This window comes from Marasmius oreades, chromosome 3, assembly GCF_018924745.1.
Source record: "Marasmius oreades isolate 03SP1 chromosome 3, whole genome shotgun sequence".
In the NCBI taxonomy this organism is placed as follows: Eukaryota; Fungi; Basidiomycota; class Agaricomycetes; order Agaricales; family Marasmiaceae; genus Marasmius; species Marasmius oreades.
In genome coordinates this window covers 656,764-678,640 of record NC_057325.1, presented here as the reverse complement: position 1 = coordinate 678,640, position 21,877 = coordinate 656,764, and the positions used below count along the sequence as shown (strand labels likewise).

General features: G+C 46.4%; 4 protein-coding genes across 4 annotated transcripts; all 4 read left to right on the top strand.

Annotated features, from left to right (window-relative positions):
- Positions 1–16: 16 nt before the first annotated feature.
- E1B28_005523 (uncharacterized protein) lies at positions 17–1,525 on the top strand (the record flags this gene model as incomplete). Its single annotated transcript, XM_043150090.1, has 3 exons — positions 17–550; positions 607–762; positions 812–1,525. The coding sequence occupies 3 exons, from the start codon at positions 17–19 to the stop codon at positions 1,523–1,525; spliced, it is 1,404 nt and encodes a 467-aa protein (XP_043011174.1).
- A 194-nt stretch (positions 1,526–1,719) lies between these two features.
- On the top strand, positions 1,720–2,067 carry E1B28_005522 (uncharacterized protein; the record flags this gene model as incomplete). The annotated part of the gene is made up of 1 exon (XM_043150089.1): positions 1,720–2,067. The coding sequence occupies one exon, from the start codon at positions 1,720–1,722 to the stop codon at positions 2,065–2,067; it is 348 nt and encodes a 115-aa protein (XP_043011173.1).
- A 5-nt stretch (positions 2,068–2,072) lies between these two features.
- Positions 2,073–2,402, top strand: E1B28_005521 (uncharacterized protein; the record flags this gene model as incomplete). Its single annotated transcript, XM_043150088.1, has 1 exon — positions 2,073–2,402. The coding sequence occupies one exon, from the start codon at positions 2,073–2,075 to the stop codon at positions 2,400–2,402; it is 330 nt and encodes a 109-aa protein (XP_043011172.1).
- Positions 2,403–5,419: 3,017 nt separating this feature from the next.
- Positions 5,420–6,731, top strand: E1B28_005520 (uncharacterized protein; the record flags this gene model as incomplete). Its single annotated transcript, XM_043150087.1, has 4 exons — positions 5,420–5,717; positions 5,768–5,934; positions 6,030–6,158; positions 6,222–6,731. 4 exons carry the CDS (start codon positions 5,420–5,422, stop codon positions 6,729–6,731), a joined length of 1,104 nt encoding a protein of 367 aa, XP_043011171.1.
- Positions 6,732–21,877: the final 15,146 nt, after the last annotated feature.

The window sequence follows — 21,877 nt, the reverse complement described above, 5'->3', positions numbered from 1 at the left end:
ACGAACCCAACGAACCATGCTTCGGGAGGACTATACTTCTAATATCATCGAATGCTCGAATGCCGACTTTATCCAAACGTACCTTCGACGAAGTTTCCTTGATGATACATTGGTGGATAGCATAGTAGAAAAGTTGAGGGGCAATAGTGTCCTGTTAGAGAATGGTTGGCCCGATCTTCGCATTGGAACGGAAAACGAAAACGACACGTTCGCACCTCTCTCCAAAGTCGCTTCGGCCGTTGCAAATGTCGCCGAGTCCTGTGGTGTTCAGGAAAAGCGGAGCTTTTGGGTTGTGCCAACGCGTACGACCCCCACGAAATTAAAGCGGGCGAGTTCGACACTATGGGTTATCGACACTTGCCTGACGTGCGACGTGTTAGCGAAGATACAAAAGTTGAGCTTCGCTACTTCGAACGGTCAACCAAACAAAAATGCCAATAACCATATACAGCCAGACGAAGAAAACGAAGGTCGATCTTCTCATGCGGCTCATAATGTATCTGCACTGGGGGAACTAAGGCTTCGTGGCGCGACGGCCACAGCTCAGGATGTAAGTCTCGTGGCACCTCCTCTACTTTGATGGTTAACTCCCTTTTCAATTCTCAGGATGAGAAGAAACTCATCTTCGCAGCCAATGAAATCATGTGTGATGATCCGACCAGGCGATTTATATTTGGGTTCACCATAGAGGCGAAGACGATGCAGCTTTGGCTCTTCTGCCGATCGCACATTGCCAAGTGCGAGAAGTTCAACTACCATGAGGTCCGCATTCTGCCCTGACTGATATGCATGAGGCTAATATGACATTCAGGAGCCACGACCGTTCATTAAATTTCTATTGGCCGTAATGTTTGGCAGCCGGGGGCAGCTTGATTGGGATCCTACGGTAACGCGTCTTTCGAAAATGGTGAACGGCTCGGATATCGTCGTTTACGAGTACAAGATTGGTTGCAGAAGATTTCACACTGCCGGAAACCCAATCTCTGAACGTTCAGCGTACCATCTTGTCTCCCGAGCGACGCGAGTCTGGAAAGTGCAAGAGGTAACTCACGCCGGGCCATCTGATTCGACGTATGTGCTCACCGACGTTTGGCCATACAAAGATGCCAAGCTCGAGAGGGAAATTCTGGACGATATATTCGAGAAGTTGGCCAACGTTGACGAGGAGAACACGAAAAATGGCACGCCTACCACGCATGCGAAGGACGCGAAGCCCTTCTTCCTCACTATCTTGGAGGATGTGCCCGTGACAAACACTGAGGGTGAGAACGATGTCACTGTGTTCCCCCCTAATTATCAACGCGTCCAGTGGACTGATGGCCGACAATTGGACGCCTCGCGAAGGGACAGCTCGTTAGACGGCATTCGGAGCAGTGATCTTTTTGTGCCCGACCCGTATAAGCTCCGTTCTCGTCGGTTTCAGGGACGAAAACATGTACGCCGTCTGGTGAAGGAGGTCTGCGAGAGCGTATATGAATTGAGTGACATGCTGCAGTTTGTCAAGTGCATGGGGGATGTTCTGTGAGGTTAGTTCGTTGTTGAATTGGGATTGTAGCTATTCCTAAAGATTTTCAGGTCTGAACCAAGGCAAAGTGTCCGATGTGGAATTCGGAAAGCACGAATCAAGTTGTACGGTTCATGATCCCATCACGGTTCGCTCCCTCGCCTTCTTCCCGTTTGTCGCTCTCTAACCCATATCTGTAGGGAACGGAGGGCTTTATGGCCATCGAACATGCCACTGGCACTTATCTATACATCCCTCATGGCGTTTGGGCTGATGACCTTACACCGCCCTCAGTAGACACAGCCTTGGACAGGCGTGTCATCTGCAACTACTACCATGATGTGGAGTCCGTAGCATGGATCTATCTTTGGTTTCTCTATCATCGTTTTCCATCGTCCATCTATGAAGTATTGGCGCCGAACATGCGGGCTCAGCTACGGTGGCTTTACAAGGATGGAAAGGAGTGCTTTGCGGCTGGAGCGCGGTTGAGGGTGTTCGTCTCCGGGTTCAACCTGTTCACAACAGTCTCCCCAACAATCTCCCCAAAATTTGCGAGTCTATAACGGGAATGAAGAATTGGTATCGCCGCTTAGCCTGTTTATGGACCTCCAAGAAGCGTACCAAAAGCTTGAAAAGCAACCTCAGCAACCTTATACCCAAGGATCCTTGTTCCCATTGGCCGAGATCCCTATTTTCCCTCGAATTATACGAAACCCACATTGCCCGTTTCCAGCAGACACTTAAAAAACAGGAAGGTCGGAGTATCTTCGCGGTCCCAGTCAAACCCACTCGTATATATTATGTCCAGGGGGATCTCAAGCGGTCGGCAGATGGCGAAGTGGACAGTGTAGTGCCGACTAAAAAGGCCCGGAGAACGGAGAACAAGAGCGAGTCTTGAACAGAACATCGTCCTAGCGCTTGTTTTTGTTTTTGTTTTCAGAGAGGGTTGTTGCTGGGGTGTGTGCACGCCGCATGGTGGTGATGCTACCGTTGGAAGGGAGTGCTACCTTTTACTAATCGAGATCTCATTAACGAAAAAAAAAAAATCTTGTGTGGCTTCCCATTCCTAACACCCCCGTCGCCGCCGCTATATGTACAGCACATTGGAATAATATGCATCATTCTGAAGCAGTTGCGCCTGACACCTCCATGAAACTCAGTGCCAGCTCAGGTGGTATTAAAAAAATATAAGCTATTCCTATGCTCACCAGGAATGAATTTCCTACTTTTTGACCAGACCAGTTATGTTTGTTGTTGCTCATTGCCGTTTCTCTCCACTATGCAGCTATCACTCGTAAGATTCAAAACCCTCCAAATACCTTCTCTATGCAACTATACATTTTCACCGATTCAATCTTCCTCTAAACTTTTCACATCTGGAAAATCCAGATTTATTAATTAGTATGAATTAGTATGAATTAGTACTAATTAATAATAATCGATACTAATTGGCACTAATTCAATTAGTATGAATTAGTACTAATTAGTATGAATTCGCTAGGTTATCAAATTAATTCGTACTAATTAATACTAATTAGTACGAATTAGTGGGCATTAGTAGGTAAATAAAAAAAGACATTTCACCATATTGTATTTTACATACTTCTATTAGTACTAATTAGTAGGCATTAGTAGGTAAATAGAAAAAGACATTTCACCATATTGTATTGTATATAGTGTACTATTTTATTACTATACTATAGTATACTCTACTATGATATTTTGAAGTAGAACCTAACTAATTTTACTTACTTACTTACATTTATTAGTATTAGACTTGTCCGAAATTTTTTCAAGTCCGAAATTTTTCTAAGTCCACTATGCATACAAATATAATAGATATACTTATATGTATATAACATATTAAGAGTTACAATAAGGTTATAGTAGTAACGGTGCTTATACTTATAATTTTCCTTAGACCGGAATTGAACCTGGTGCTAGCAGTTATGATTGTGTTACACCGGCGGGTACCCCATATAAGCGGTAACTTGTATTTCATCAGTTCCTGGTCAATTTAGATGATTCTGGGGTGGTTTTGAGGGTTTTTCTACCCCCTGAATTCGATTTTGAGCTTATCTAATTGTTCCCATCACTCCTTGAAGAGATAGTGCTTGTACTGTGTTGAAAAACAGTGTATATCATGTATTTTAATGAGAACTGATTCAATCCAGGTTCATCTGGGATGTTTTCTAGGGTTCTTTGACCCTCTGAATCCGATTCTGGCCTTAGTTAATTTTTCCCACCACTCCCTGAATTGATATCATTGTTTGGCCAGAATTTTAACCATTCCAGCACTGTATAAGCATGGTTGATGATAAAAATATTAGAGGTGGGTAGAACTATGTATTTTTGGGTGCTGAACTCGAATTTCCAATCAGCTTGATGATAGGATGTCTCCCTACTGCACTATAAATAAATAAAATTTATTCCAAAATATCGGAAATAATATCCATTTATTTCAATGAAAACTGATCCATTTTGTGTAATCCTGGGCTGGTTTCTAGGGTTTCCTGACCCTCTGAATTTGACTATGAGGTTAGCTGAGCTCTCCCACCCCTCCCAGAATTGATACCCTGGTGTGATTCAATTTCTGACCAATCCAGCACTGTCTGAGTAAGGTAGATGATAGAAATGGGTGAGATGGGTGGTAGTATGTGTTTTTGTGTGCAGAATCCAAATTCACAATCAGATTGATGATAGGATGTTTCCCTGTGACAATATAAATGAAAATATTTTATGCCCAAATATTGGAAATAATAGATATTCAATAAAGAAGGCAAATCAAATATTGAATCACAGGGATTTTGGGGGAATGTTCTGGATATATGTAAAGGCCTGCCTACCAATTTTTGGACCTTGAAAGTGACAGCTGACCCCCCTAGGCAAAAAATGCTAAAAAAGCGAAAAATAATACACTGCATACAGATATTATTTCCACACCAATGATACTATACCAGTAGTTAGTAATATATAGGGGGAGTAGATTCCCAAAATATGTAAGCAATTGGACAATATTGTGGTCTGTGACCGACTCTACAGAGAGCAGACCTGAGGATAAGTAATTTCATCTCAAGTTTGGCCTAGTAGTACCATCAGAATGGACTTCAAGTACTGTTTTAGACTAGTGTTCTGCTTTCTTTGTAAATGTCTTCAGTGATAGAAACACTTACTACACTATCTTCTAATATAAATCTAATTTACCCCTGTAATTCTGTGTAATAACCTATGCAAACCTTTTGTCCCAATTGCCCCAATTAGTGATTAGTATATAAAGTATGATTTTCTCTACCATTTTGGGTGATTACTTATGGAAAAACTCATATAACTTTTTGCCCAATTAGTGCCAATTAGTGTCAATTAGTGATTAGTATCAATTAATGGAAATTAGTTTTGGATTAGTACCAATTATTACTAATTATTACTAATTACTACTAATTACTACTAGTATATAAAGTATGATTTTCTCTACCATTTGGGGTGATTACTTATGGAAAAACTCATATAACTTTTTGCCCAATTAGTACCAATTAATATCAATTAGTGTCAATTAGTGATTAGTATCAATTAATGGAAATTAGTTTTGGATTAGTACCGATTATTACTAATTATTACTAATTAGTACTAATTAGTAAAGTAGGTTTTCTCTGATGCAATAGGCGTTTCATTAATTATAGAATAAAAGAGCATCAAATCCGAGCAAGATCCGAGGTCGTGTCAAGTGTCAACTTAATCCCAAACCACCACGACTGGCTCAGGCAGACTCTTTACCTCTCCTATCTTCTCATGCAAATACTCATTCTGAACTCAGCGAGGAGCCAAGAGAACGTTGCCTGAGGAATTCCCCCTAAACATGACGTCCCAGGTTTGACTAATAAAACCGCATCTGTTCTCTCATCCTTCGATTTCCTCGCTATGGCGAGTACGTCTACTCTCGCTGTTTGCTCTCCGCTTCCAGAGATACCAACTCCAATTCCACCCCAACATGTCCGTCTTGTTGTCTGGCGTCACGGCAGCAATATGCTGGCCTTGGATCTGCCTGTCGAGTTTGTGTATTCTGTCGTGAACTTGAAACCCCTCAAATACCTTGCGTATGCAGCTTGGTCGATCTGTGGACAATGGGGCGAATTGAGGGATGGCCAAGGTAAAGAGGTGGATATGGATCAGCTGTCGCTTTATGAATTTTGGTCATACCAATACTTTACCCCACAAGGTGCGTGTCGTGTCTGTATTTCTATTTTTCATACTTGACTACTATAGTAGATGTGCCATTCACCAAGACCGTCAACCATGCTTTGACGAAACAGCACACCAAAGTAGGCACTTCACATGGACCCAAGCATTCGTCCGTGTGGGCCACACAAGTCAAAGACAGAGATGGAGGTTGCATTTTTACCGGCGTCACACCACCCGGACCCTCAATCGTGGCAGTACACATCGCGCCTCTGCGTCTCGGGGGAGGTGAGTCGTCTACTCCCCATAAATCTCCTTGAGGTTTAGTAGTTTTCCTTGTATTTTTTTGCAGGATTTTGTGGAGAATATCAAAACCCACGAGGTGGGAGACCTCAGCGACATTAATGACATTCGCAACGGTATCACTCTATCGAGCAGTCTTTGCACGGAGTACGACGCTCACAAGTTTGCAATACTCCCTGTGAGTTGTAATTGTGATGTCATGGCCAGGCCCTTAACTATTATTTAAATTGCTTGATTTCAGATACCAAACGACATTCTCAGCGCGGTGGAGATGAAAGAAGCCGATCCGAATCACCCGAGGGAGCGCAGGAGGGTTGCACTCTTCCCAACGACTGGACAACGACGGCTACAGAGGACGGCCTATATCCTTCATTGGATGAACCCCTGGAAGTTTGAGAGCGAGGCATGGCGGGAGAATATGGACGACATGGTCACTCACTGTGCACAGGCTGGTTTCGTACAACAAGTTGAAGGCTCACTACCACACCAAGGTCTCCTTCATTACCGCTATGGAACTAGTCTGATCATAAACTTCATGAATGCCACTGTCTCACGTGGCTGGGATTTACTGCAAAAGAAGAGAGACCATGATGAACCCCCCGAGGAGGAGGAGGGTCCACCTGCACAAATCTCATATAGTTCGGCGAGGGAAGAAAAGGCCTTGGTCATTCAATCCTGGTTCGACAGCCTGCACGAAGTTTCGAAGAGCTTCAGAAAGGTTGAGGAGTGGAGAAATATGGCGCAGACCTGACCACAGATAGATACTGTCGGTGCTGTATGAGGGTTTCTTGTGATATGTTGGTGTACTTGGAGCAGGATTTGTGTCATTTTGCCCCCATAGATTTGATCACCTTTCTAGCTTATCTTGTTTGCTCCTTATGACCATTTTAATGTAACAAGTAGGTAGTCCGTTGTGTTCAGTAATCAATGTATTAATCAATCCTTCCTCTCTCCCTGCCTTCTTTTACTTTCATTGGTCACACCGAGTCTGTCGCCCCACAAGCTCCAGGAATATGTGTTCTCATTCTGACCAGACTATTTCCCCATGCTATAGTCACGGTTCTGAGGAGCCGTCGCTCGTTTTCTCTGCTCGTCGACGTTGCACCGCGCAGGCTGCAGCTGTCACTCGTAAGACTCAAAACCTTTCGGGGCTTCTCTTATATACCCTCTCTATGTAAGTACAAAATTTCACCGATTCAATTTCCTGCTAAGCTTTTCAGTAGGCGGTTCATTAATAATTATGATAGAATTTATGCTGGACACAAATGCGTCGGATCCGAGGTCGCGTCAAGACTCAACCTATTCCCAAACCACCACGACTGGCTCTGGCAGACTCTTTACCTCTCCTACCTCCTCACGCAAATGCTCATTCTGATCCCAAACCTAGCCAAGAAGTCGAGAATCGAGATGAACCTCGTCCGCAAATCGAAGGATATCCATGCAGACCGCCCAAATCTCAAAGCTGCTCGCAACGAACTCGCTCAGCATTATTCAAATTTCACGCAGCTCACTAAAGCCGCCAATAGAGTTCTTTGGTACATGTCAACCCTCCCCGACGTCGTTGGTAAAAAGCATGGCAGAGCTGTAATAAACCACCTGATAATCCCGTAACATGTATCCTGTACAATACAACCGAGCCCCGGGTGGTCGCATTGTGTAGGATACCAGAAGGTCAATTACTGTGCACCGCAATATCTTCGCAATATTTCCTGTGGACTTACAGTGTTATCTCTGCCCTCCGGGTATTTTCCCGCCTGCCTCTGCCGTCCTCCCATCAATCTGTCGGTAGGTATATCCGTAAATGACATACCGTGTGATCTCTCCCCTCGGGTATTTTCCCACCCGCCTCTGCCGCCCTCCCATCAATCCATCGGGATATCCCATATCAGGCACAGACAGATGAGATAAGATTACTGTTGTATATGTATATGGGCGTATTCCACAGTAAACCAGCATAATGTACACTACTCCTGCATCAATCTAACGACCCCCTCAAAGCGCCTTTCCAGCTCCTCTTCGTCCTCCCCATCCTCCTCCCCACCCTGTTCATCAAGCTCCTTCTCCATCTCACGCTCCCCATCGCTCAGATCATTGTCGTCATTCCCGTCGCTATTCGTGTTGCTAGTCGTGTCGCGAACGTATGAGAGGGCACCGTAACCGGGAAGTAGCGTTCCGGTGAATCCAGGAAGCTGCTGGATCTTGCGGAGGTCCTTCCAGTGCTTTGCATTGTATCTTCCGCGGCGATCTCTGTACACAGCGATTTGATGGGCGAGAGCAGGGTTCATTAGGCGGTGTTCCTCAAGTTTGCGCGTGAGATATAGGCCTTCATCCTCCATATACGTTGCGAGTCGTCGGATTTCAATGTTTAGCCGTTCGATCTCCTCTTGAGCTCGGCAGATCTTGAAGTACCGATCCATTGCAGCGCGTGCGGCTGGCTTCGCCCAAGGCTTCTCTCGGACGTCCTGTCGAGTATCGCGAAGTAGATCAAAATCAGCGAGAAAGGTGTATTCGACGACCTCGTCCCAGTCGAGTGCAGGGCGTGGCGGTACTAGTTCTTGGGCAGCAGAGTTGTATTCATCAAGTGCTGTGCGTATGGCCTGCGAGCGGGACTTGAGGGCATGACTTATGTGCTTTCGTAGTTTGTACCCTTATCCAAAATCAGGATCCAATGCCATAGGCGAGGTATAGGGACACACACCTGTTTGAGACATATTCATCCTAGTGAGCTCAAACAGCCTAGCAACCACCAGTCCCTCTAGGCGATCCAAAGCTCTCTGGAATCTTGACATGAAGACCATCTGCTTTGCCTTATTCCATTCCTCACACCCCGGTTTCCAGCGGGTGCTGACATTGAGTTTGAGTTCAAGAGCTTGGATCTGACTCTTGAGGTCATCTCGCGATTCTAGGGCATGTTGTCGTTGAGTCTCGAACTTGCGAGTGTTATCACGCTGGCCGCTTTCGACGGTAGCTGGCGTTGAGATCATCCACGACTGAGTGGCTACCGATAGTTTTTCTCTGAGCGACAGACAGGGTCAGTGGTGTTTGAGAAGCAGACAGGGTTACTTACTCAGCAGCTTTCAGATCGACAAGCTTTCGGTAGTACTCCATTTGAAGAGTTTCCTCCAAAGGTTCCTTGATGAGGGAAGAAAGATAGGATCGCTCTTCTTCAAGCCATTTTGAAAACTCCGAGGTAGACTTCACTCCAAGGTCCTTCATTGCCTCTGCAAGCATTGGTGCAGCTTCAAGTGTCTTCGTTGCATCGCGGTACTTTGCGAGGAGGTTCTTTGCCAGCCCAGCATATGCGTCAAAGTCGTTCTGATGCTCGCCCCACGCAGCTATCGCCTGGCGTCGATGGAAGGCACTAGCATGTCGTACAGATGACGCGAGGGCATTCGATCTAGAGAATAGCCTCTTGCAGCCCTCGCAATCAGTAGTCCCAGTCCCTTCGACGTACGTTCCAAGCTTCTTTGTTTGACAAAGGCGTCCGTGGCCATGTCCATGAAAGATCCCAACCAGGCAAGTAAAGTTCTTAGCTTTGGCTTCTGGGCCGAGAGGGCTGTTGGAGAGTGTGATTTCAAAGCCACATCCTATGTCGTACCCCACGGCCAGGTCTTCTCCAAGGGATTCAATCAGCTTGTTGACCACAGAGAGGGCATACTTGGCCCTAACGCGCAAGAGTTGAGTCAAGTGAGCAAATTAGAAACGAACACTTACTGTTCCCCGCTCTTGACCATATCGACAAGTATCAGGAGGAATCTGTGCCGACAGATGCATGCAAAGATTCCTGTCTCGTCGTAAATTGACCACATCTTCGAGGTCAGCTCTTCTTTCAGGTTCTTCCAACGTTCAGAGCATGGACTCGTGGTCCCTGGATTGGCCTCATTCCCACCAGCTGGCATGTTCTTCAATTCTCCTTTTCCCTATTTATTGACCTCTTCCTGGCTCAAGAAGTAGTCCCCCCCTCCTACCCGGCTATCGTCCTGCTCAATTGACGCCCCTCCTCTGACTTCATTTCCATCGTCGCCGATGGTGTTCTCTCGTCGAGCCACCCGTTTGAGGGAGTCGTTGCCGTCCATGCACGCTATCATACTGAATTTCATCCTCTTCTCCCCTTCCAAATGATAGCGACAGCAGGGACACGTGTTGGATAGTCGCCAGTGAGGTGAGTCGCGTTCCACTGCAGCCATAACGCGCCTTCGCACGCGGGCAAGTACGTCAAGATACAGGTCGAAGGATATGGAAAATTGCTGTGCCAGGTAGGGCTGGTAGGGCACCCCATGAAGGTTGCAAAGAGACTTGATGAATGGCTGGATCGACATTCTTGGGCACCTGAGAAACTCGATGCGGAAGAATTCGAGTGTGCGAGTAGATATGTCAACGGTAGCTGAAGAGGGGGAGCAGGGGAATAGGCCTTGCCGGACCATGGCGCTCGAGACAAAGTCTTGACCTTCAACCTTGACATAGCAGCAGTGGGTGGCTGAGCTGAGAATAAGTAGGGGAAGTCGAAGAAGGAACGAGAACTTACTAAAGAGATCAACAGCCCTCACAGGGATGCAACCAATCCCTGGTTCTGGAACCCCAGCATCCGATCTCATCCACTCAAGTCTGTTCTCCTCGACGTATGCCATATGTTGGTCTGTCATGGCTTCCATCTGAGGTAAGAAGGCTTGCGTCCTTCTTTCTGTTCTATCACGTCGCTTCCGATAGTCCGTATATGTCCTGTAACCTCACACATGTCAGTAGTAAATGCGATTTTGAAGAAAACAACGTACCGTTTGCCTTGTACTCCTAGAAATAATTCTGCAACTTCTCCACCTTCGTGACTAACAGGAAGGGCAGTTCTTCCCGTTAGCACGTCGTCCACATACTCTCCATCATCAGCAGGTGCGTTGAAATCGTCGAAATCATCACGAGAGGAAGAAGCAAATGCTGAGTTTGACTTGTGTTGATCCAGGGCTTTTTCAGCGGCGGCGGCAGTCTTCAGTTTCTGGATTTCAGGTCGCCGGTAAAGTCTTGATGATCCACCTTCATCCGTTATCGACGTCTTTCCCCCACCGTGGCGGAATTTCTTGGAAGCGTTGGTTGCCGTCAATGGACGTCTTCTCTTCATTTGAATTTGCTTGTGAGTGTTGAATCCTTTTCACGTGAAGTACACATAACGCGTCTGTCACGCCAAACATTAACGCGTCTGTCACACCCAACCGAGCACAAGTACCGACCACCACCACCACCACCAATTACGGTGAGCCTTCCCTCATTTTTCTTTCATTTATTCTTTCAGTCGCTTTTTCTACCTGATTCAAATTATGGATCTAGAGAAATATAGCGGCTGCCTTTACCATGCAGCGCTCTCCTCTCCCCCTTACCTTCTATTGACTCGGCGCTAACAATTTGCCTTGTCAGGCGAATTCCAAGGATGGACACAAGAAAGGTGACCTACCCTCTCCATTTTCTTCTATTTACTCAACATTTCTGCTGCAGCTTCGAAACGGCAAATCGTTCAAGCAACTGCAGCCATCGATCTCAATCTTCGACGCTGAACCTGTAGATATAGCTGCAGACTTGGATGTTGGCGAGCTCATGAGGAAGGCGATGTTGGCCCAGGAAGAAGGGCGGGATGAGGAGCAGGACAACGAGGAGTACGAGGCAGATGAGGTGCTGGAGAAGAAAGGTGCGGAAGAAAGCAACGAGTGCGTCAGCGGGAAGAAGCGTCCTTCGGTGGAGCAGGAGCACCAGCAGTCCTATGCCAATCGAAAGCGCAGGAAGAAGAGGTCCAGCAAATACGAGAAGACCGGCCATCTTACTGAGTACAATACACGGAGTGGTCTGGACCGCGCCAGTCCGAAGGAAGTGCCAACTCTCGTCGCAGAAAACCTACCTGCAGCTCACGGCACATATGTTGGAATCGACCAAAAGCCACCCGGACGAACTGTAGAGCGTTCTTTAGAGTGGTTCAAAAGCCAGGGCTTTGAAGTGGTGAAATGGGATGGAACGTGGGTGTTTTTTTTGTTCGCACTTATCGTGGCTAAGTTTTCATCAGCGTCGCAAAACCCATCGTCGAAAAGAACGGGAGGGTGCTTGCTGTAGCCGTCAAGAAAATCAACAACCCGCATTACCAGGAGCAAATAGATCGCGCAGCGATGCTAATCGAGAGCGCACGTCAGGAAACGAAGTTTAGTCTAAAGGAAACCAACCACACCCGTGGAATTGGTTGGCCTGCTGCTGCATTCGGCATATCGTTTGGAAAGGGACAACCGCGTCCAAGGCGCCTGGCTGCTTGACGAGAAATGATGGAAAAGCTGCTTTCTGACAGCAGCTTTGAAACAATCGCCACGTCCCAGAGCGGTGAGTACCATCGCCCCTCTTACGATACGAATTTGACTGCCCCCCAGCTGCCTTCGCTGCCTGGTCTCCCAAAAACTACCACTATTACTTTGAAAGAAACAAAGTGCTGCTCGAACTTGAACCCACCCTACGCTTTAACTTTCCCCGCAGCGTTTTTGCCTGCATTACCATCAACTTCGGACCGCAGACAAGCACGCTTGACCACACAGACTCCAAGAACACCGCCCACTCGATGTGCGCCGTGACGTCTGCTGGTTCATACGACTACGAGCGTGGCGGCCACCTGGTTCTTTGGGATCTCAAAATTCTCCTTGAATTTCCACCAGGCTGCACTATTCTCCTACCTTCAGCGCTTCTTCGACATTCCAACACACCAGTGCAGTCAGGCGAAACTCGTTATTCCATCACGCAATACACAGCAGGGGGTATTTGGCGATGGTTAGATGCCGGTGGTCGAACGGAGGTGGAGATTATAGCCAATTCACCAGGGGAGATGGCAGAGATTAAGGCCCGTAAGGCATGCCGCTGGCAATGGGCGGTAAACATGTTCTCTACATTGGAAGAATTGAGGAAGGACTTCGTATGCTCTACGTAGATCGGACACCACTTGTACGCTACGCATTCCCTTGATACATAAAGAATCGCCCTCCATGTGCTCGATTTCTTGACCATGATACGAACCAAGTGCATGTAACGACGTTTCAGTGCGGTCCAAATGTCCGAATGCTCAGCATTCAAGCTCGACTTTCACAATCCAAACGAAAACTCACTCATGTATATCTAGAAATGCTTGTCAGGATACGTGGAATCTGAATTGAAGCCATCTGTTGACTTATTGGCGACACTTACTAGATGTCACAGATTTCACTATCTTATCCCTATCTAACATTTATCTTATCTGTGCCATGTGTTTATCTTATCTTATCACTAGATATTCCAAAGATGGAGTGGACCATTGGACTTGTTCTAGACCATTCTAGACACTTCAGATTGTAGATCCGGTCCAGGGGGAATTATGTTAGATCTAGATTGCACTAGTAACAGCCTTGGCAGGCTAGATGTCTAGATGTTGATCCTTGTTGCCAAGCATGCTTGGGCAACCCAGAGTACTATATATTTACTCAGTGTTACCCACTGCACCATATGGTTTCCCAGGCTTCACCATGTGGTTTCCCAGGATTACCCAGTGTACCATATGGTTTCTCAGATTGTTGCTAAGAAACCATTGTTCTGGAATGTACCTGAAGTATTCCAATCAGACAATTACCAAGCACACCATGTGCTACTATTCAAATAGAGTATTAGAGGTCTTAGTATAGTATCTGGGGTCCTAGATAGAATTCATGTATATAAGCTAGACAGTCTGAGCCTTAGAGCCTCAGACTTAACAACATCTTTTGTCTTCATACAACATCTCTGTGCTCTCCATCTAAGCTTCACTGCTAATCTCCTTCTATCACTCTTTCATATCACATCAAGAAACTAGGTGAGTTGCAGATTTGTGATACTAGAATGGGACCATGAAATGCATAATCTCGAATCACAACTCTGAAGTCGATGAACATGAAACAAAAACTCATCAACTTGGTGTTGCAGAAATCGGCTGCGGTGCACACACTTGTACTGCCCTCGCATACAAACAATACTGAAGAACGTCATGTGCTGGTTAATAAGTATGCGTGTCTTTTTTTTCTTTGCTCTTCAACGACTCGTCAGCCTCATTTCTGAAATATCGCGCAAAAGTACGAGGCATTTTTGAAGTCAACGAATCGAGCGTTCACTGATCTGCTTTGCCGGCTGGATGGCTCTACATTTTGCAGGTTCATGTTCTTATTTCATAGGCAAGTTTGGAGTCGCGATATTTCTCTCTCTAATTGATCTGCTATACAAGGCTACAAATTGAATGAAAAGTTCTACTGTGCGGGGAAAGGCGTTCGTCCTTATCTACCCTTCGAGTTCAACTACAGACCGCCCCAACTCCACTCGACCTGCCATGTACTCTGCAACAAACGCTGAATTTGCGAGAGTTTCGCTCTCCAATACGAAGAGGGTCCCCAAGCCCCAGCCGAGGCCACTGGATATGGCAGTTAATCTGCATTTTCTTAGCAATTTGGCAAGCAGCACAAAATAAACTATTGAAATACTCATGCAGATGTATAAACCCCAGGAGCACACCCAAGAGTAACCAGAAAGAACTGATCGCCGCCTTCTCGTACTAGGGAATTCAGAGCTCCAATTACACCGGCTTGGAGGAGTCCTCGGTAGACCTTGTTCGCTGTAGATACGTTGGAAAACCCTTTATAAATCGGTGTAGGACTGGTGTGAACGATTCGAGAGACCGCAGACCTGTTGAGACCGACGAATCAGTAACTTAGTGAAGGTACTTAGTGAAGATACTTGCCATTCTGTGAAGACCCCGGGCACAGATCCTTTGTACACTAAGTACGCACTCCACTTCCGGGCTGGATGAGGAGTTTCGGTGGAAATTGCAGAGGGAATCGCTGTACGGTATGGAGGGGGGAGGTTGGCACTGGAAGGGGTTGGAGTGGCTGGGAGGCGTTGACCGGTAAGTGCTTTGGGCGCAGGGGACCAAGTTCTCTGCCCATTGGTAATTGCGCTGCGAAAGTTTCAAAAGGTAAGGAACGCACCTGCATACATGATGAGGACGCACCCATGGCGTCCTCCCATTTGACATCAGAATCAGTACATTGCTTGCTTTCTTGTAGAGCCCTCGGCAAATCCTCGTCTTCGGAATCGGTGACGTAGAAAGCCAGCATCACTGACTTTTCGCCGTTGCTAGCTGAGGCAGAATTCCCTGCTGCCTGCGCTGTTGCCAAGGTGAATGCAGTTGGTTGGGTGAAAACTCTGAAAAGTACATACAAAGAACGTGTTCCAAGTCTGTGTTGACTCCTGAGTACGGGCATTCTATTTAGCTGCGAATGCAAACGAGAACAAAAGAAGCTCAGACGACTCACCTGCAACGTCCATCTGATCAAGAGTCTGGACTTTTGAAGCCTGTTCAAGAGGGTGACACTTGTTGACAACCGTAATTTTGAGGGCTGACGTTAAGAAAATAAGGCGAGGTTTCACATCTACAACAAAGAACTCACTGGTAATGATATTCGTTACCTTCTTGCGATTGATTAACTGCAGAGCTATCGTAGAAGGAATAAATCACCTTCTCCATTTAAGATGGATATGGGTACATACCTTGGACACCGTCTACATCCACACCTGTCAGCTCCCTGATTCCATGCTCCGAGTTCTTCCCTTTGCCATTGTGCTCCTTACTTCCACCTCTCCCTACAGAAAATTCAGGAGCATTTTATGTAGAACTGAGGGGGGAAATACGCACCTTTCATGTCGATAAAAGTTGATGAGATAAGAGATTAAAGGCAGAGCTAAACGGTGTTGTTGATTCAACGTAGTGCACGAGTTCACGTGCACTATGCTTAATTTCTAGTTGACAATGAGATTGGCACGATTGGCGAGGATTGGCGGCGAATTCGGACTGAAAACCGCATGGTGGAACAATTCGTTGTTGATGGAAGGGAGCAATGTATAGGGCGCTTAGTGTGACCATAACATCTCCCACAGGTTTTCTTCCGGCGTTCACCCACACATTCACCCACATCTCTCTGGCAAGGACTTTTATTCTCTCCTTTTAGAAGTTCTCCAGGTTGTTTGGTCTACTAGACACGTCAACAAGATACATATTCACGCGTAACGATGCCAGTTGGTTGAGTTGAAGAAAAAGTGAGTACCTAAATTTCTGCCTTCCACTTACTGCCAGAATGTGTCTCACTGCTCTTCTACACGCAGGAGATGATCCTCTCTCTGACTTATCGCAATTTCCGTCTTACTTCAAACCCCTTGAATACAATCCGGTCACTCTTGCACACTGTGCCCCCTCCGTGTCAAACAAGGAAAATCTCGACATTTTGTCTGACTTGAACGCCTACGACAAGCAAGTCTTCGACTTCAACTGCCCTTCAACTGGCTCGACGGAACTCTCAGCTGAACAGCTCAACGAGTTGGACCATCTGATGTGCGAAATGCCTGGGTTACAGCAGACCAATTCCCCCGATTCTAACGACCTGTCACTGAATCATTGTTGCCCAATCTTCTCATTCCAGAGACCCAGCGTTCCCCCTGTCACCTTGACGGCCCCCCTGCTAATCAACTTCAGCCGCTCTCGACTGCTCTTAGTTCAGCAGAGAATACGGTATCCAAAGGGGCAACAAATGAACTTTTATACGAAATTGACCAGCTCGCTACCACGGTCGAAACCCCCATTTCCGGCCCACTTCACGTTCTTTCGCATGCGCAACAAAACCCCCATGTTCCATCCCAGCAGCCTCGGGTGCGACAACGGCGCCAACTAACGGAGGCTGAGAGAGCGTCGCGGGCCATAGCAGCACAGGTGGCTCACGAATCCAGGAGGAAAGCATTGGCAGAGGTATTACAGGCTCGGAAGGAGTTCGAGGAAAAGTTGGCCGCCATCGCGAACAATTACCACCTCAATAGCAAGCGGCTATTGAGGATTGTTGACGCCTCATCTCACATGAAGGAAAAGAAGTCGCCGTCTGACTACAACGTGCTACTGCATCACAAGAGTAAGGAAGTTAATGGAGGTGAGCTTCACTCTACTCCTCCTGTTTGATGCCACTTACGCGTTGAGTTGACAGACCTTGAGTGCGGTGAGAAGGCACGACCAAAGGAGCTACACGCCCTTCTTGCTGCAGATACAAAGCTACTAGCTGTCGCAGAGGACAAGGAGAAGATGGAGCAGCTCAGGCAAGAGGTCGTCGAGCATCGAGCGCTCAAGGCCTGTGGTGCTCGAGTTTCGAATCTATCTGCTGCACAAGACATCAAGGCCACCCATGAAAAACTCGTCAAGGAGGTGCGTACCCTTATGATCCACTGGTGAAACATGAAGCTGACTTCAAACTCCTCTGTTACCATCTCAGTTCAACAACCTCCACCTACGCACTGGTGCAGTGGGCTTTTTTTTCATATCCCGTGGCCATAAGGACTGCATCGGAATTCCTGGGTGGGGTATGGCTGGCCAGGACACTGACAAGTTCATGCGGAACTTACTCGACAAGGAACCATGGGATGTTCTTGGGCTTCTAGAGATGTGGGCAGTATCCAGAGATGGTAGTATGTTCGATGTTCCCTCACACAAGCATACGTCCTAATTCTACCCTTGTTATAGAGAAGCAAGTTACAGGGACAAAGGAACTTTGCCAGGAGTGCACTGCCTTGATTGCCAGCAAACTACGTACGTACCTATTGACTACATCCCTTCTTCATTCTCCTCAACTCGCTGTGTTTAGGCTTCATTACACGAAAACAAAATATCAACATGAATTACGAGAACTATGAGGTGGCTATTGTCCATAAGTATGGCGTCAAGCTCTCTGGCTGGCCTTTGTCAGTGAATGGAGGCCAGGTAATTAAGCCAGCAAAACTGTCTGCCTCACAACTACCCGACCTTCATAAAGCTCTCCGACTTGACACCTGCCGCTGGGTTGCCCTCACTGAACAACAGGTTGCATTGGAGAAGGAGTGTTTTGACAGCCGTGTAACTAGAGGAGAGGCAACTCACAATAAGTGAAAGAAGCGAAGCGATGCTGGTGGAAGGAAACGCAAACGTACTGGCAATACCAGGGATGAAGATGAGGAAGGCGAAATGGTGAGAAAGAGGGCCAGAGGAAAGGGAAAGGGAAATGCCTCGAGCACGACCGCCATCTTCAAGAGCTCCGAGCTTGTTGATGACTCAGACAACAATGAGGAAGGCAGTGACGGCGATGACGGTGACAATGATGGTGACAACTAGTGGCATATGGCTCTATGTATTCTCAGACTATACAGCACCTACCCTTTCCACCCATTATCTTTGCCTCACTGTATTATGCTTTCTGAAGGTTCTATAGAAATTTATTGAGCTTCCTTTATAGACACAGCCGCTGACTCTTGTGGTTATGTGGAGTTAGTGTGTGTGTTCAGAGAGCATTGAGATAGCTGATTATCTAATCTTATCTTGTACATCTGATAGATCCAAGGCCTCTTGGAGGTACTTTTTGTCATGTTCGGGACATAACTGAAGGATTGATGAGAGATTGTCTGCTCCGTCAGATCAGATCACGCTGTGGAAATAATTTAGTCTTATCTTATCTCTCATTTGAAATTGCATTATACCGGACGTTGTCGACATGCGAGGATTTGCTTATGACAAAGATTGGGTGGGGATATCCCCAAAAAAATTAGTCAGCAATTCATTACAAGTACAGCGAAACGCCAACTAACGAACTCCACGACATTAGACAAGCATTTCGCAAGTCAGTGGTTTGATGATAGTCGCACATCTTGAGCGGATTTGGCAGCGCATGAGGCGTTTACTCTGAACTGAGGACGCTGTGCCTGATACGGGATATCCTGATGGATTGATGGGAGGGCAGCAGAGGCGGGCGGGAAAATACCCGAGGGGAGAGATCACACGGTATGTCATTTACGGATACTGTGGAATACGCCCATATACATATACAACGGTAATCTTATCTCATCTGTCCGTGCCTGGTATGGGATATCCCGATGGATTGATGGGAGGGTGGCAGAGGCGGGCGGGAAAATACCTGAGGGGAGAGATCACACGGTATGTCATTTACGGATATACCTACCGACAGATTGATGGGAGAACGGCAGAGGCAGGCGGGAAAATACCCGGAGGGCAGAGATAACACTGTAAGTCCACAGGAAATATTGCGAAGATATTGCGGTGCACAGTAATTGACCTTCTGGTATCCTACACAATGCGACCACCCGGGGCTCGGTTGTATTGTACAGGATACATGTTACGGGATTATCAGGTGTAATAAACCTGGGTGCAGAGACTTTGCGATAATGCGACTTAGTTGACTATGCTACACAGTTCTTTTTGCACTTTAAACGGTGCTACGGAGCGATATTTATCGTATTAAGAACTAGAGTGAGCCCGAATTGCTAGTTAAAGCTAGTGCTGCTAGTAGGATGTGCCGTCGGCGCAGCTAGACCAGTTAGAGAGAGCCGTAGATCGTGTCAGAAAACTGTATGACCGTTCAAAACCTGTAGAACACTATGAGCAGAGGACTTAAGCAGTAATTCACCGAGTTCTACTCTCTACATTCTACTATGCACTGGCATATCAAGGGATTGTACTATTAGAAGACTTGTAGTCTTCACAGAACCGTTCGTAGCAGAACTTAACAAAGTCAAAAGACCTTCATACTAGGAGTACCTACTTCTACGGGGAATTTAGTTGACAAGAAATCGGACATTGGACCACACAGACTAGGAGAAATTTGATATGACCGTAGATCGAGTCCCAATCTGAGGAAAAGACAAAAAGACATGATACAGATCCCAGATCCCAGATAGAGTACCTAGGAACCAGGCAGGAATGAACAACGGATCTCGGAGCCCGCGCTGTTCATGTGCTATGGCGATTCGGAACTCTGGATCCATATGCTGGAACTATTTGGACACACTAAGTCCATATGATTTGATAACGTCGAAATGTAGGATAAGGTCCGTAGGCAGGAAATACCATATGGTACGCCTATGTAGGTCCATTCCACATGCTGAAACAAGAATGAAGAACGGTCCAGATTGGTCCAAAACATATGATTCGAATACGGAAAAGCTCCGTAGACAAGATTCTGCACATGTAGCAGTCCCTAGCGATAAGACTCCGCATGGATTCGTAGCTACGGTGCATTATTTTTAGAGATAAAACAAGTAGAGATAGGATTACAAAGCTAGCGTAGAAGTAGTATAAAAGCAGCTCATGTATCCGTAGATAAGTAAGTACTACCCGTGCGTAGGAAAGTCCTGAGTGGGTTGCCCGTGAGTAACTGCTCTTGACACCAATAGAGAGATTTGCCCTGTCTTTGTGCAGTGAAACGATAAGATTTGATTTGAACTATACGAGACCGTCGAGGTCAAAACTAGAGAACTATCCGTCCGTAGGCCGCCGAGGTCAAAACTAGAGAACTATCCGTCCGTAGGCCGCCGAGGTCTTGATTACTGTTTCGTGATCCGTCGAGGGTCTTAGCGTTTGTGTCCACCGAGGACTTAGTTTTCGTGTCCGTCGAGGGCAATAGTCTCCAATCGTTCGAATTAGTCTTACCGTAGACGAAATTCATAGTCCCACTTAGTCCACTGGACAATAAACAGAGCCCCTACAAACCTTAGAATCCTGTAGCTGTGGTGTTTTTACACTTGCAGTTACACATTGATTTCATAAGAACTTCATACGATACTGAGACTGTGATCTTGTGCGTAACCTTTGCCAAGCAGTCCACCCTTGCAATCTTTCCTGGTGTGTAGAGTTATTGATAGACTTTACACGGAGGTTTACTAGTTTTTGGGTTGATTTGGTGTTGGTGCTACTCCCGTAGCTCTGATATTAGGTTGACTCTTGAGTGGTATACTTCGCCCATTAGCGATTCCATACAGACTGACATGAAGGGCGTGACCACCCCTGAATTGCACACGGTTAGAAGCATATTTTGACAGGCGAAAAAAGAAAATTCGCGTCCGAAATCCAACATACAGTCGTTCTCAAAAACCTTGTGGCGTGTCATTCGCGCGTGCGAAAAATTAAAAGAAGTCGAAAAAAGTCGAAAAAAGCCTGTAAACTATTTTAACTCACTCTACGTCTCAATTCTCGTTTTTTTTCTGCTAGAATCGCGCAAGAATCCTGAGTACCAGGATATATGGCCAAAAAGAAGCCAAAGAAACAAAAAAATGCCGTTGTAACCGAGCAAGGTAATGACGGCGGTGTGGATGGGCCCAACGATAGTTCAGCTTTGAGAAGTGGTTCTACCCACGGTGACTGTCATTGTTTCAATATAGATTGACATTCTCATTCATTCTGTTGACTCTACAGTGGATGGTGGCCAGGAAAAGCTGTTCATACGACTGACTATTCCACAGAGGAACAGCGCGGTAACCACGAGCCCCTCGGAAACACCAAAGAACAGTCCTTCTGAATTGGGAAATCAGATTCAGATTGACAACAAGTAGAACCAAGGTGTCGAGGAAGAACGAGATAGACATGTCTTTGGTGAAGAGGAGTCAGAAAATATGTTTGACTTCGAGTCACCTCCTACCCCAGGTTGGCAACAGGATATGAAGGATAGAGGCTACGGATATGACATCGAGCAGCTGGAAGGGAAATTAACGGACCTAGATGTAACTGACGAAGGCTCAGAATGGGGAGGAATTGAGGACTACACACTCTCGTCGAGTCCTCTGAGGTTTTCACCAATGAAATCGTCGACGAAACGCAAAGTCCTCCGAGAACAGTCAGATTCTGATGAACACGGATCACCAACACCATCCAAACGTGCAATTGTCACAATGACAAGCGAAGATTCTGAGGGATCTGTTAATGTATGTCCTGGTTTAGTTTGATACCGCACAAGCTAACATAAATTCACGGTCACGCTAGCCCAAGAAGTCAATATGGCAACTCAAGAAGGGACCTCACAGGCCACTCACTGACTC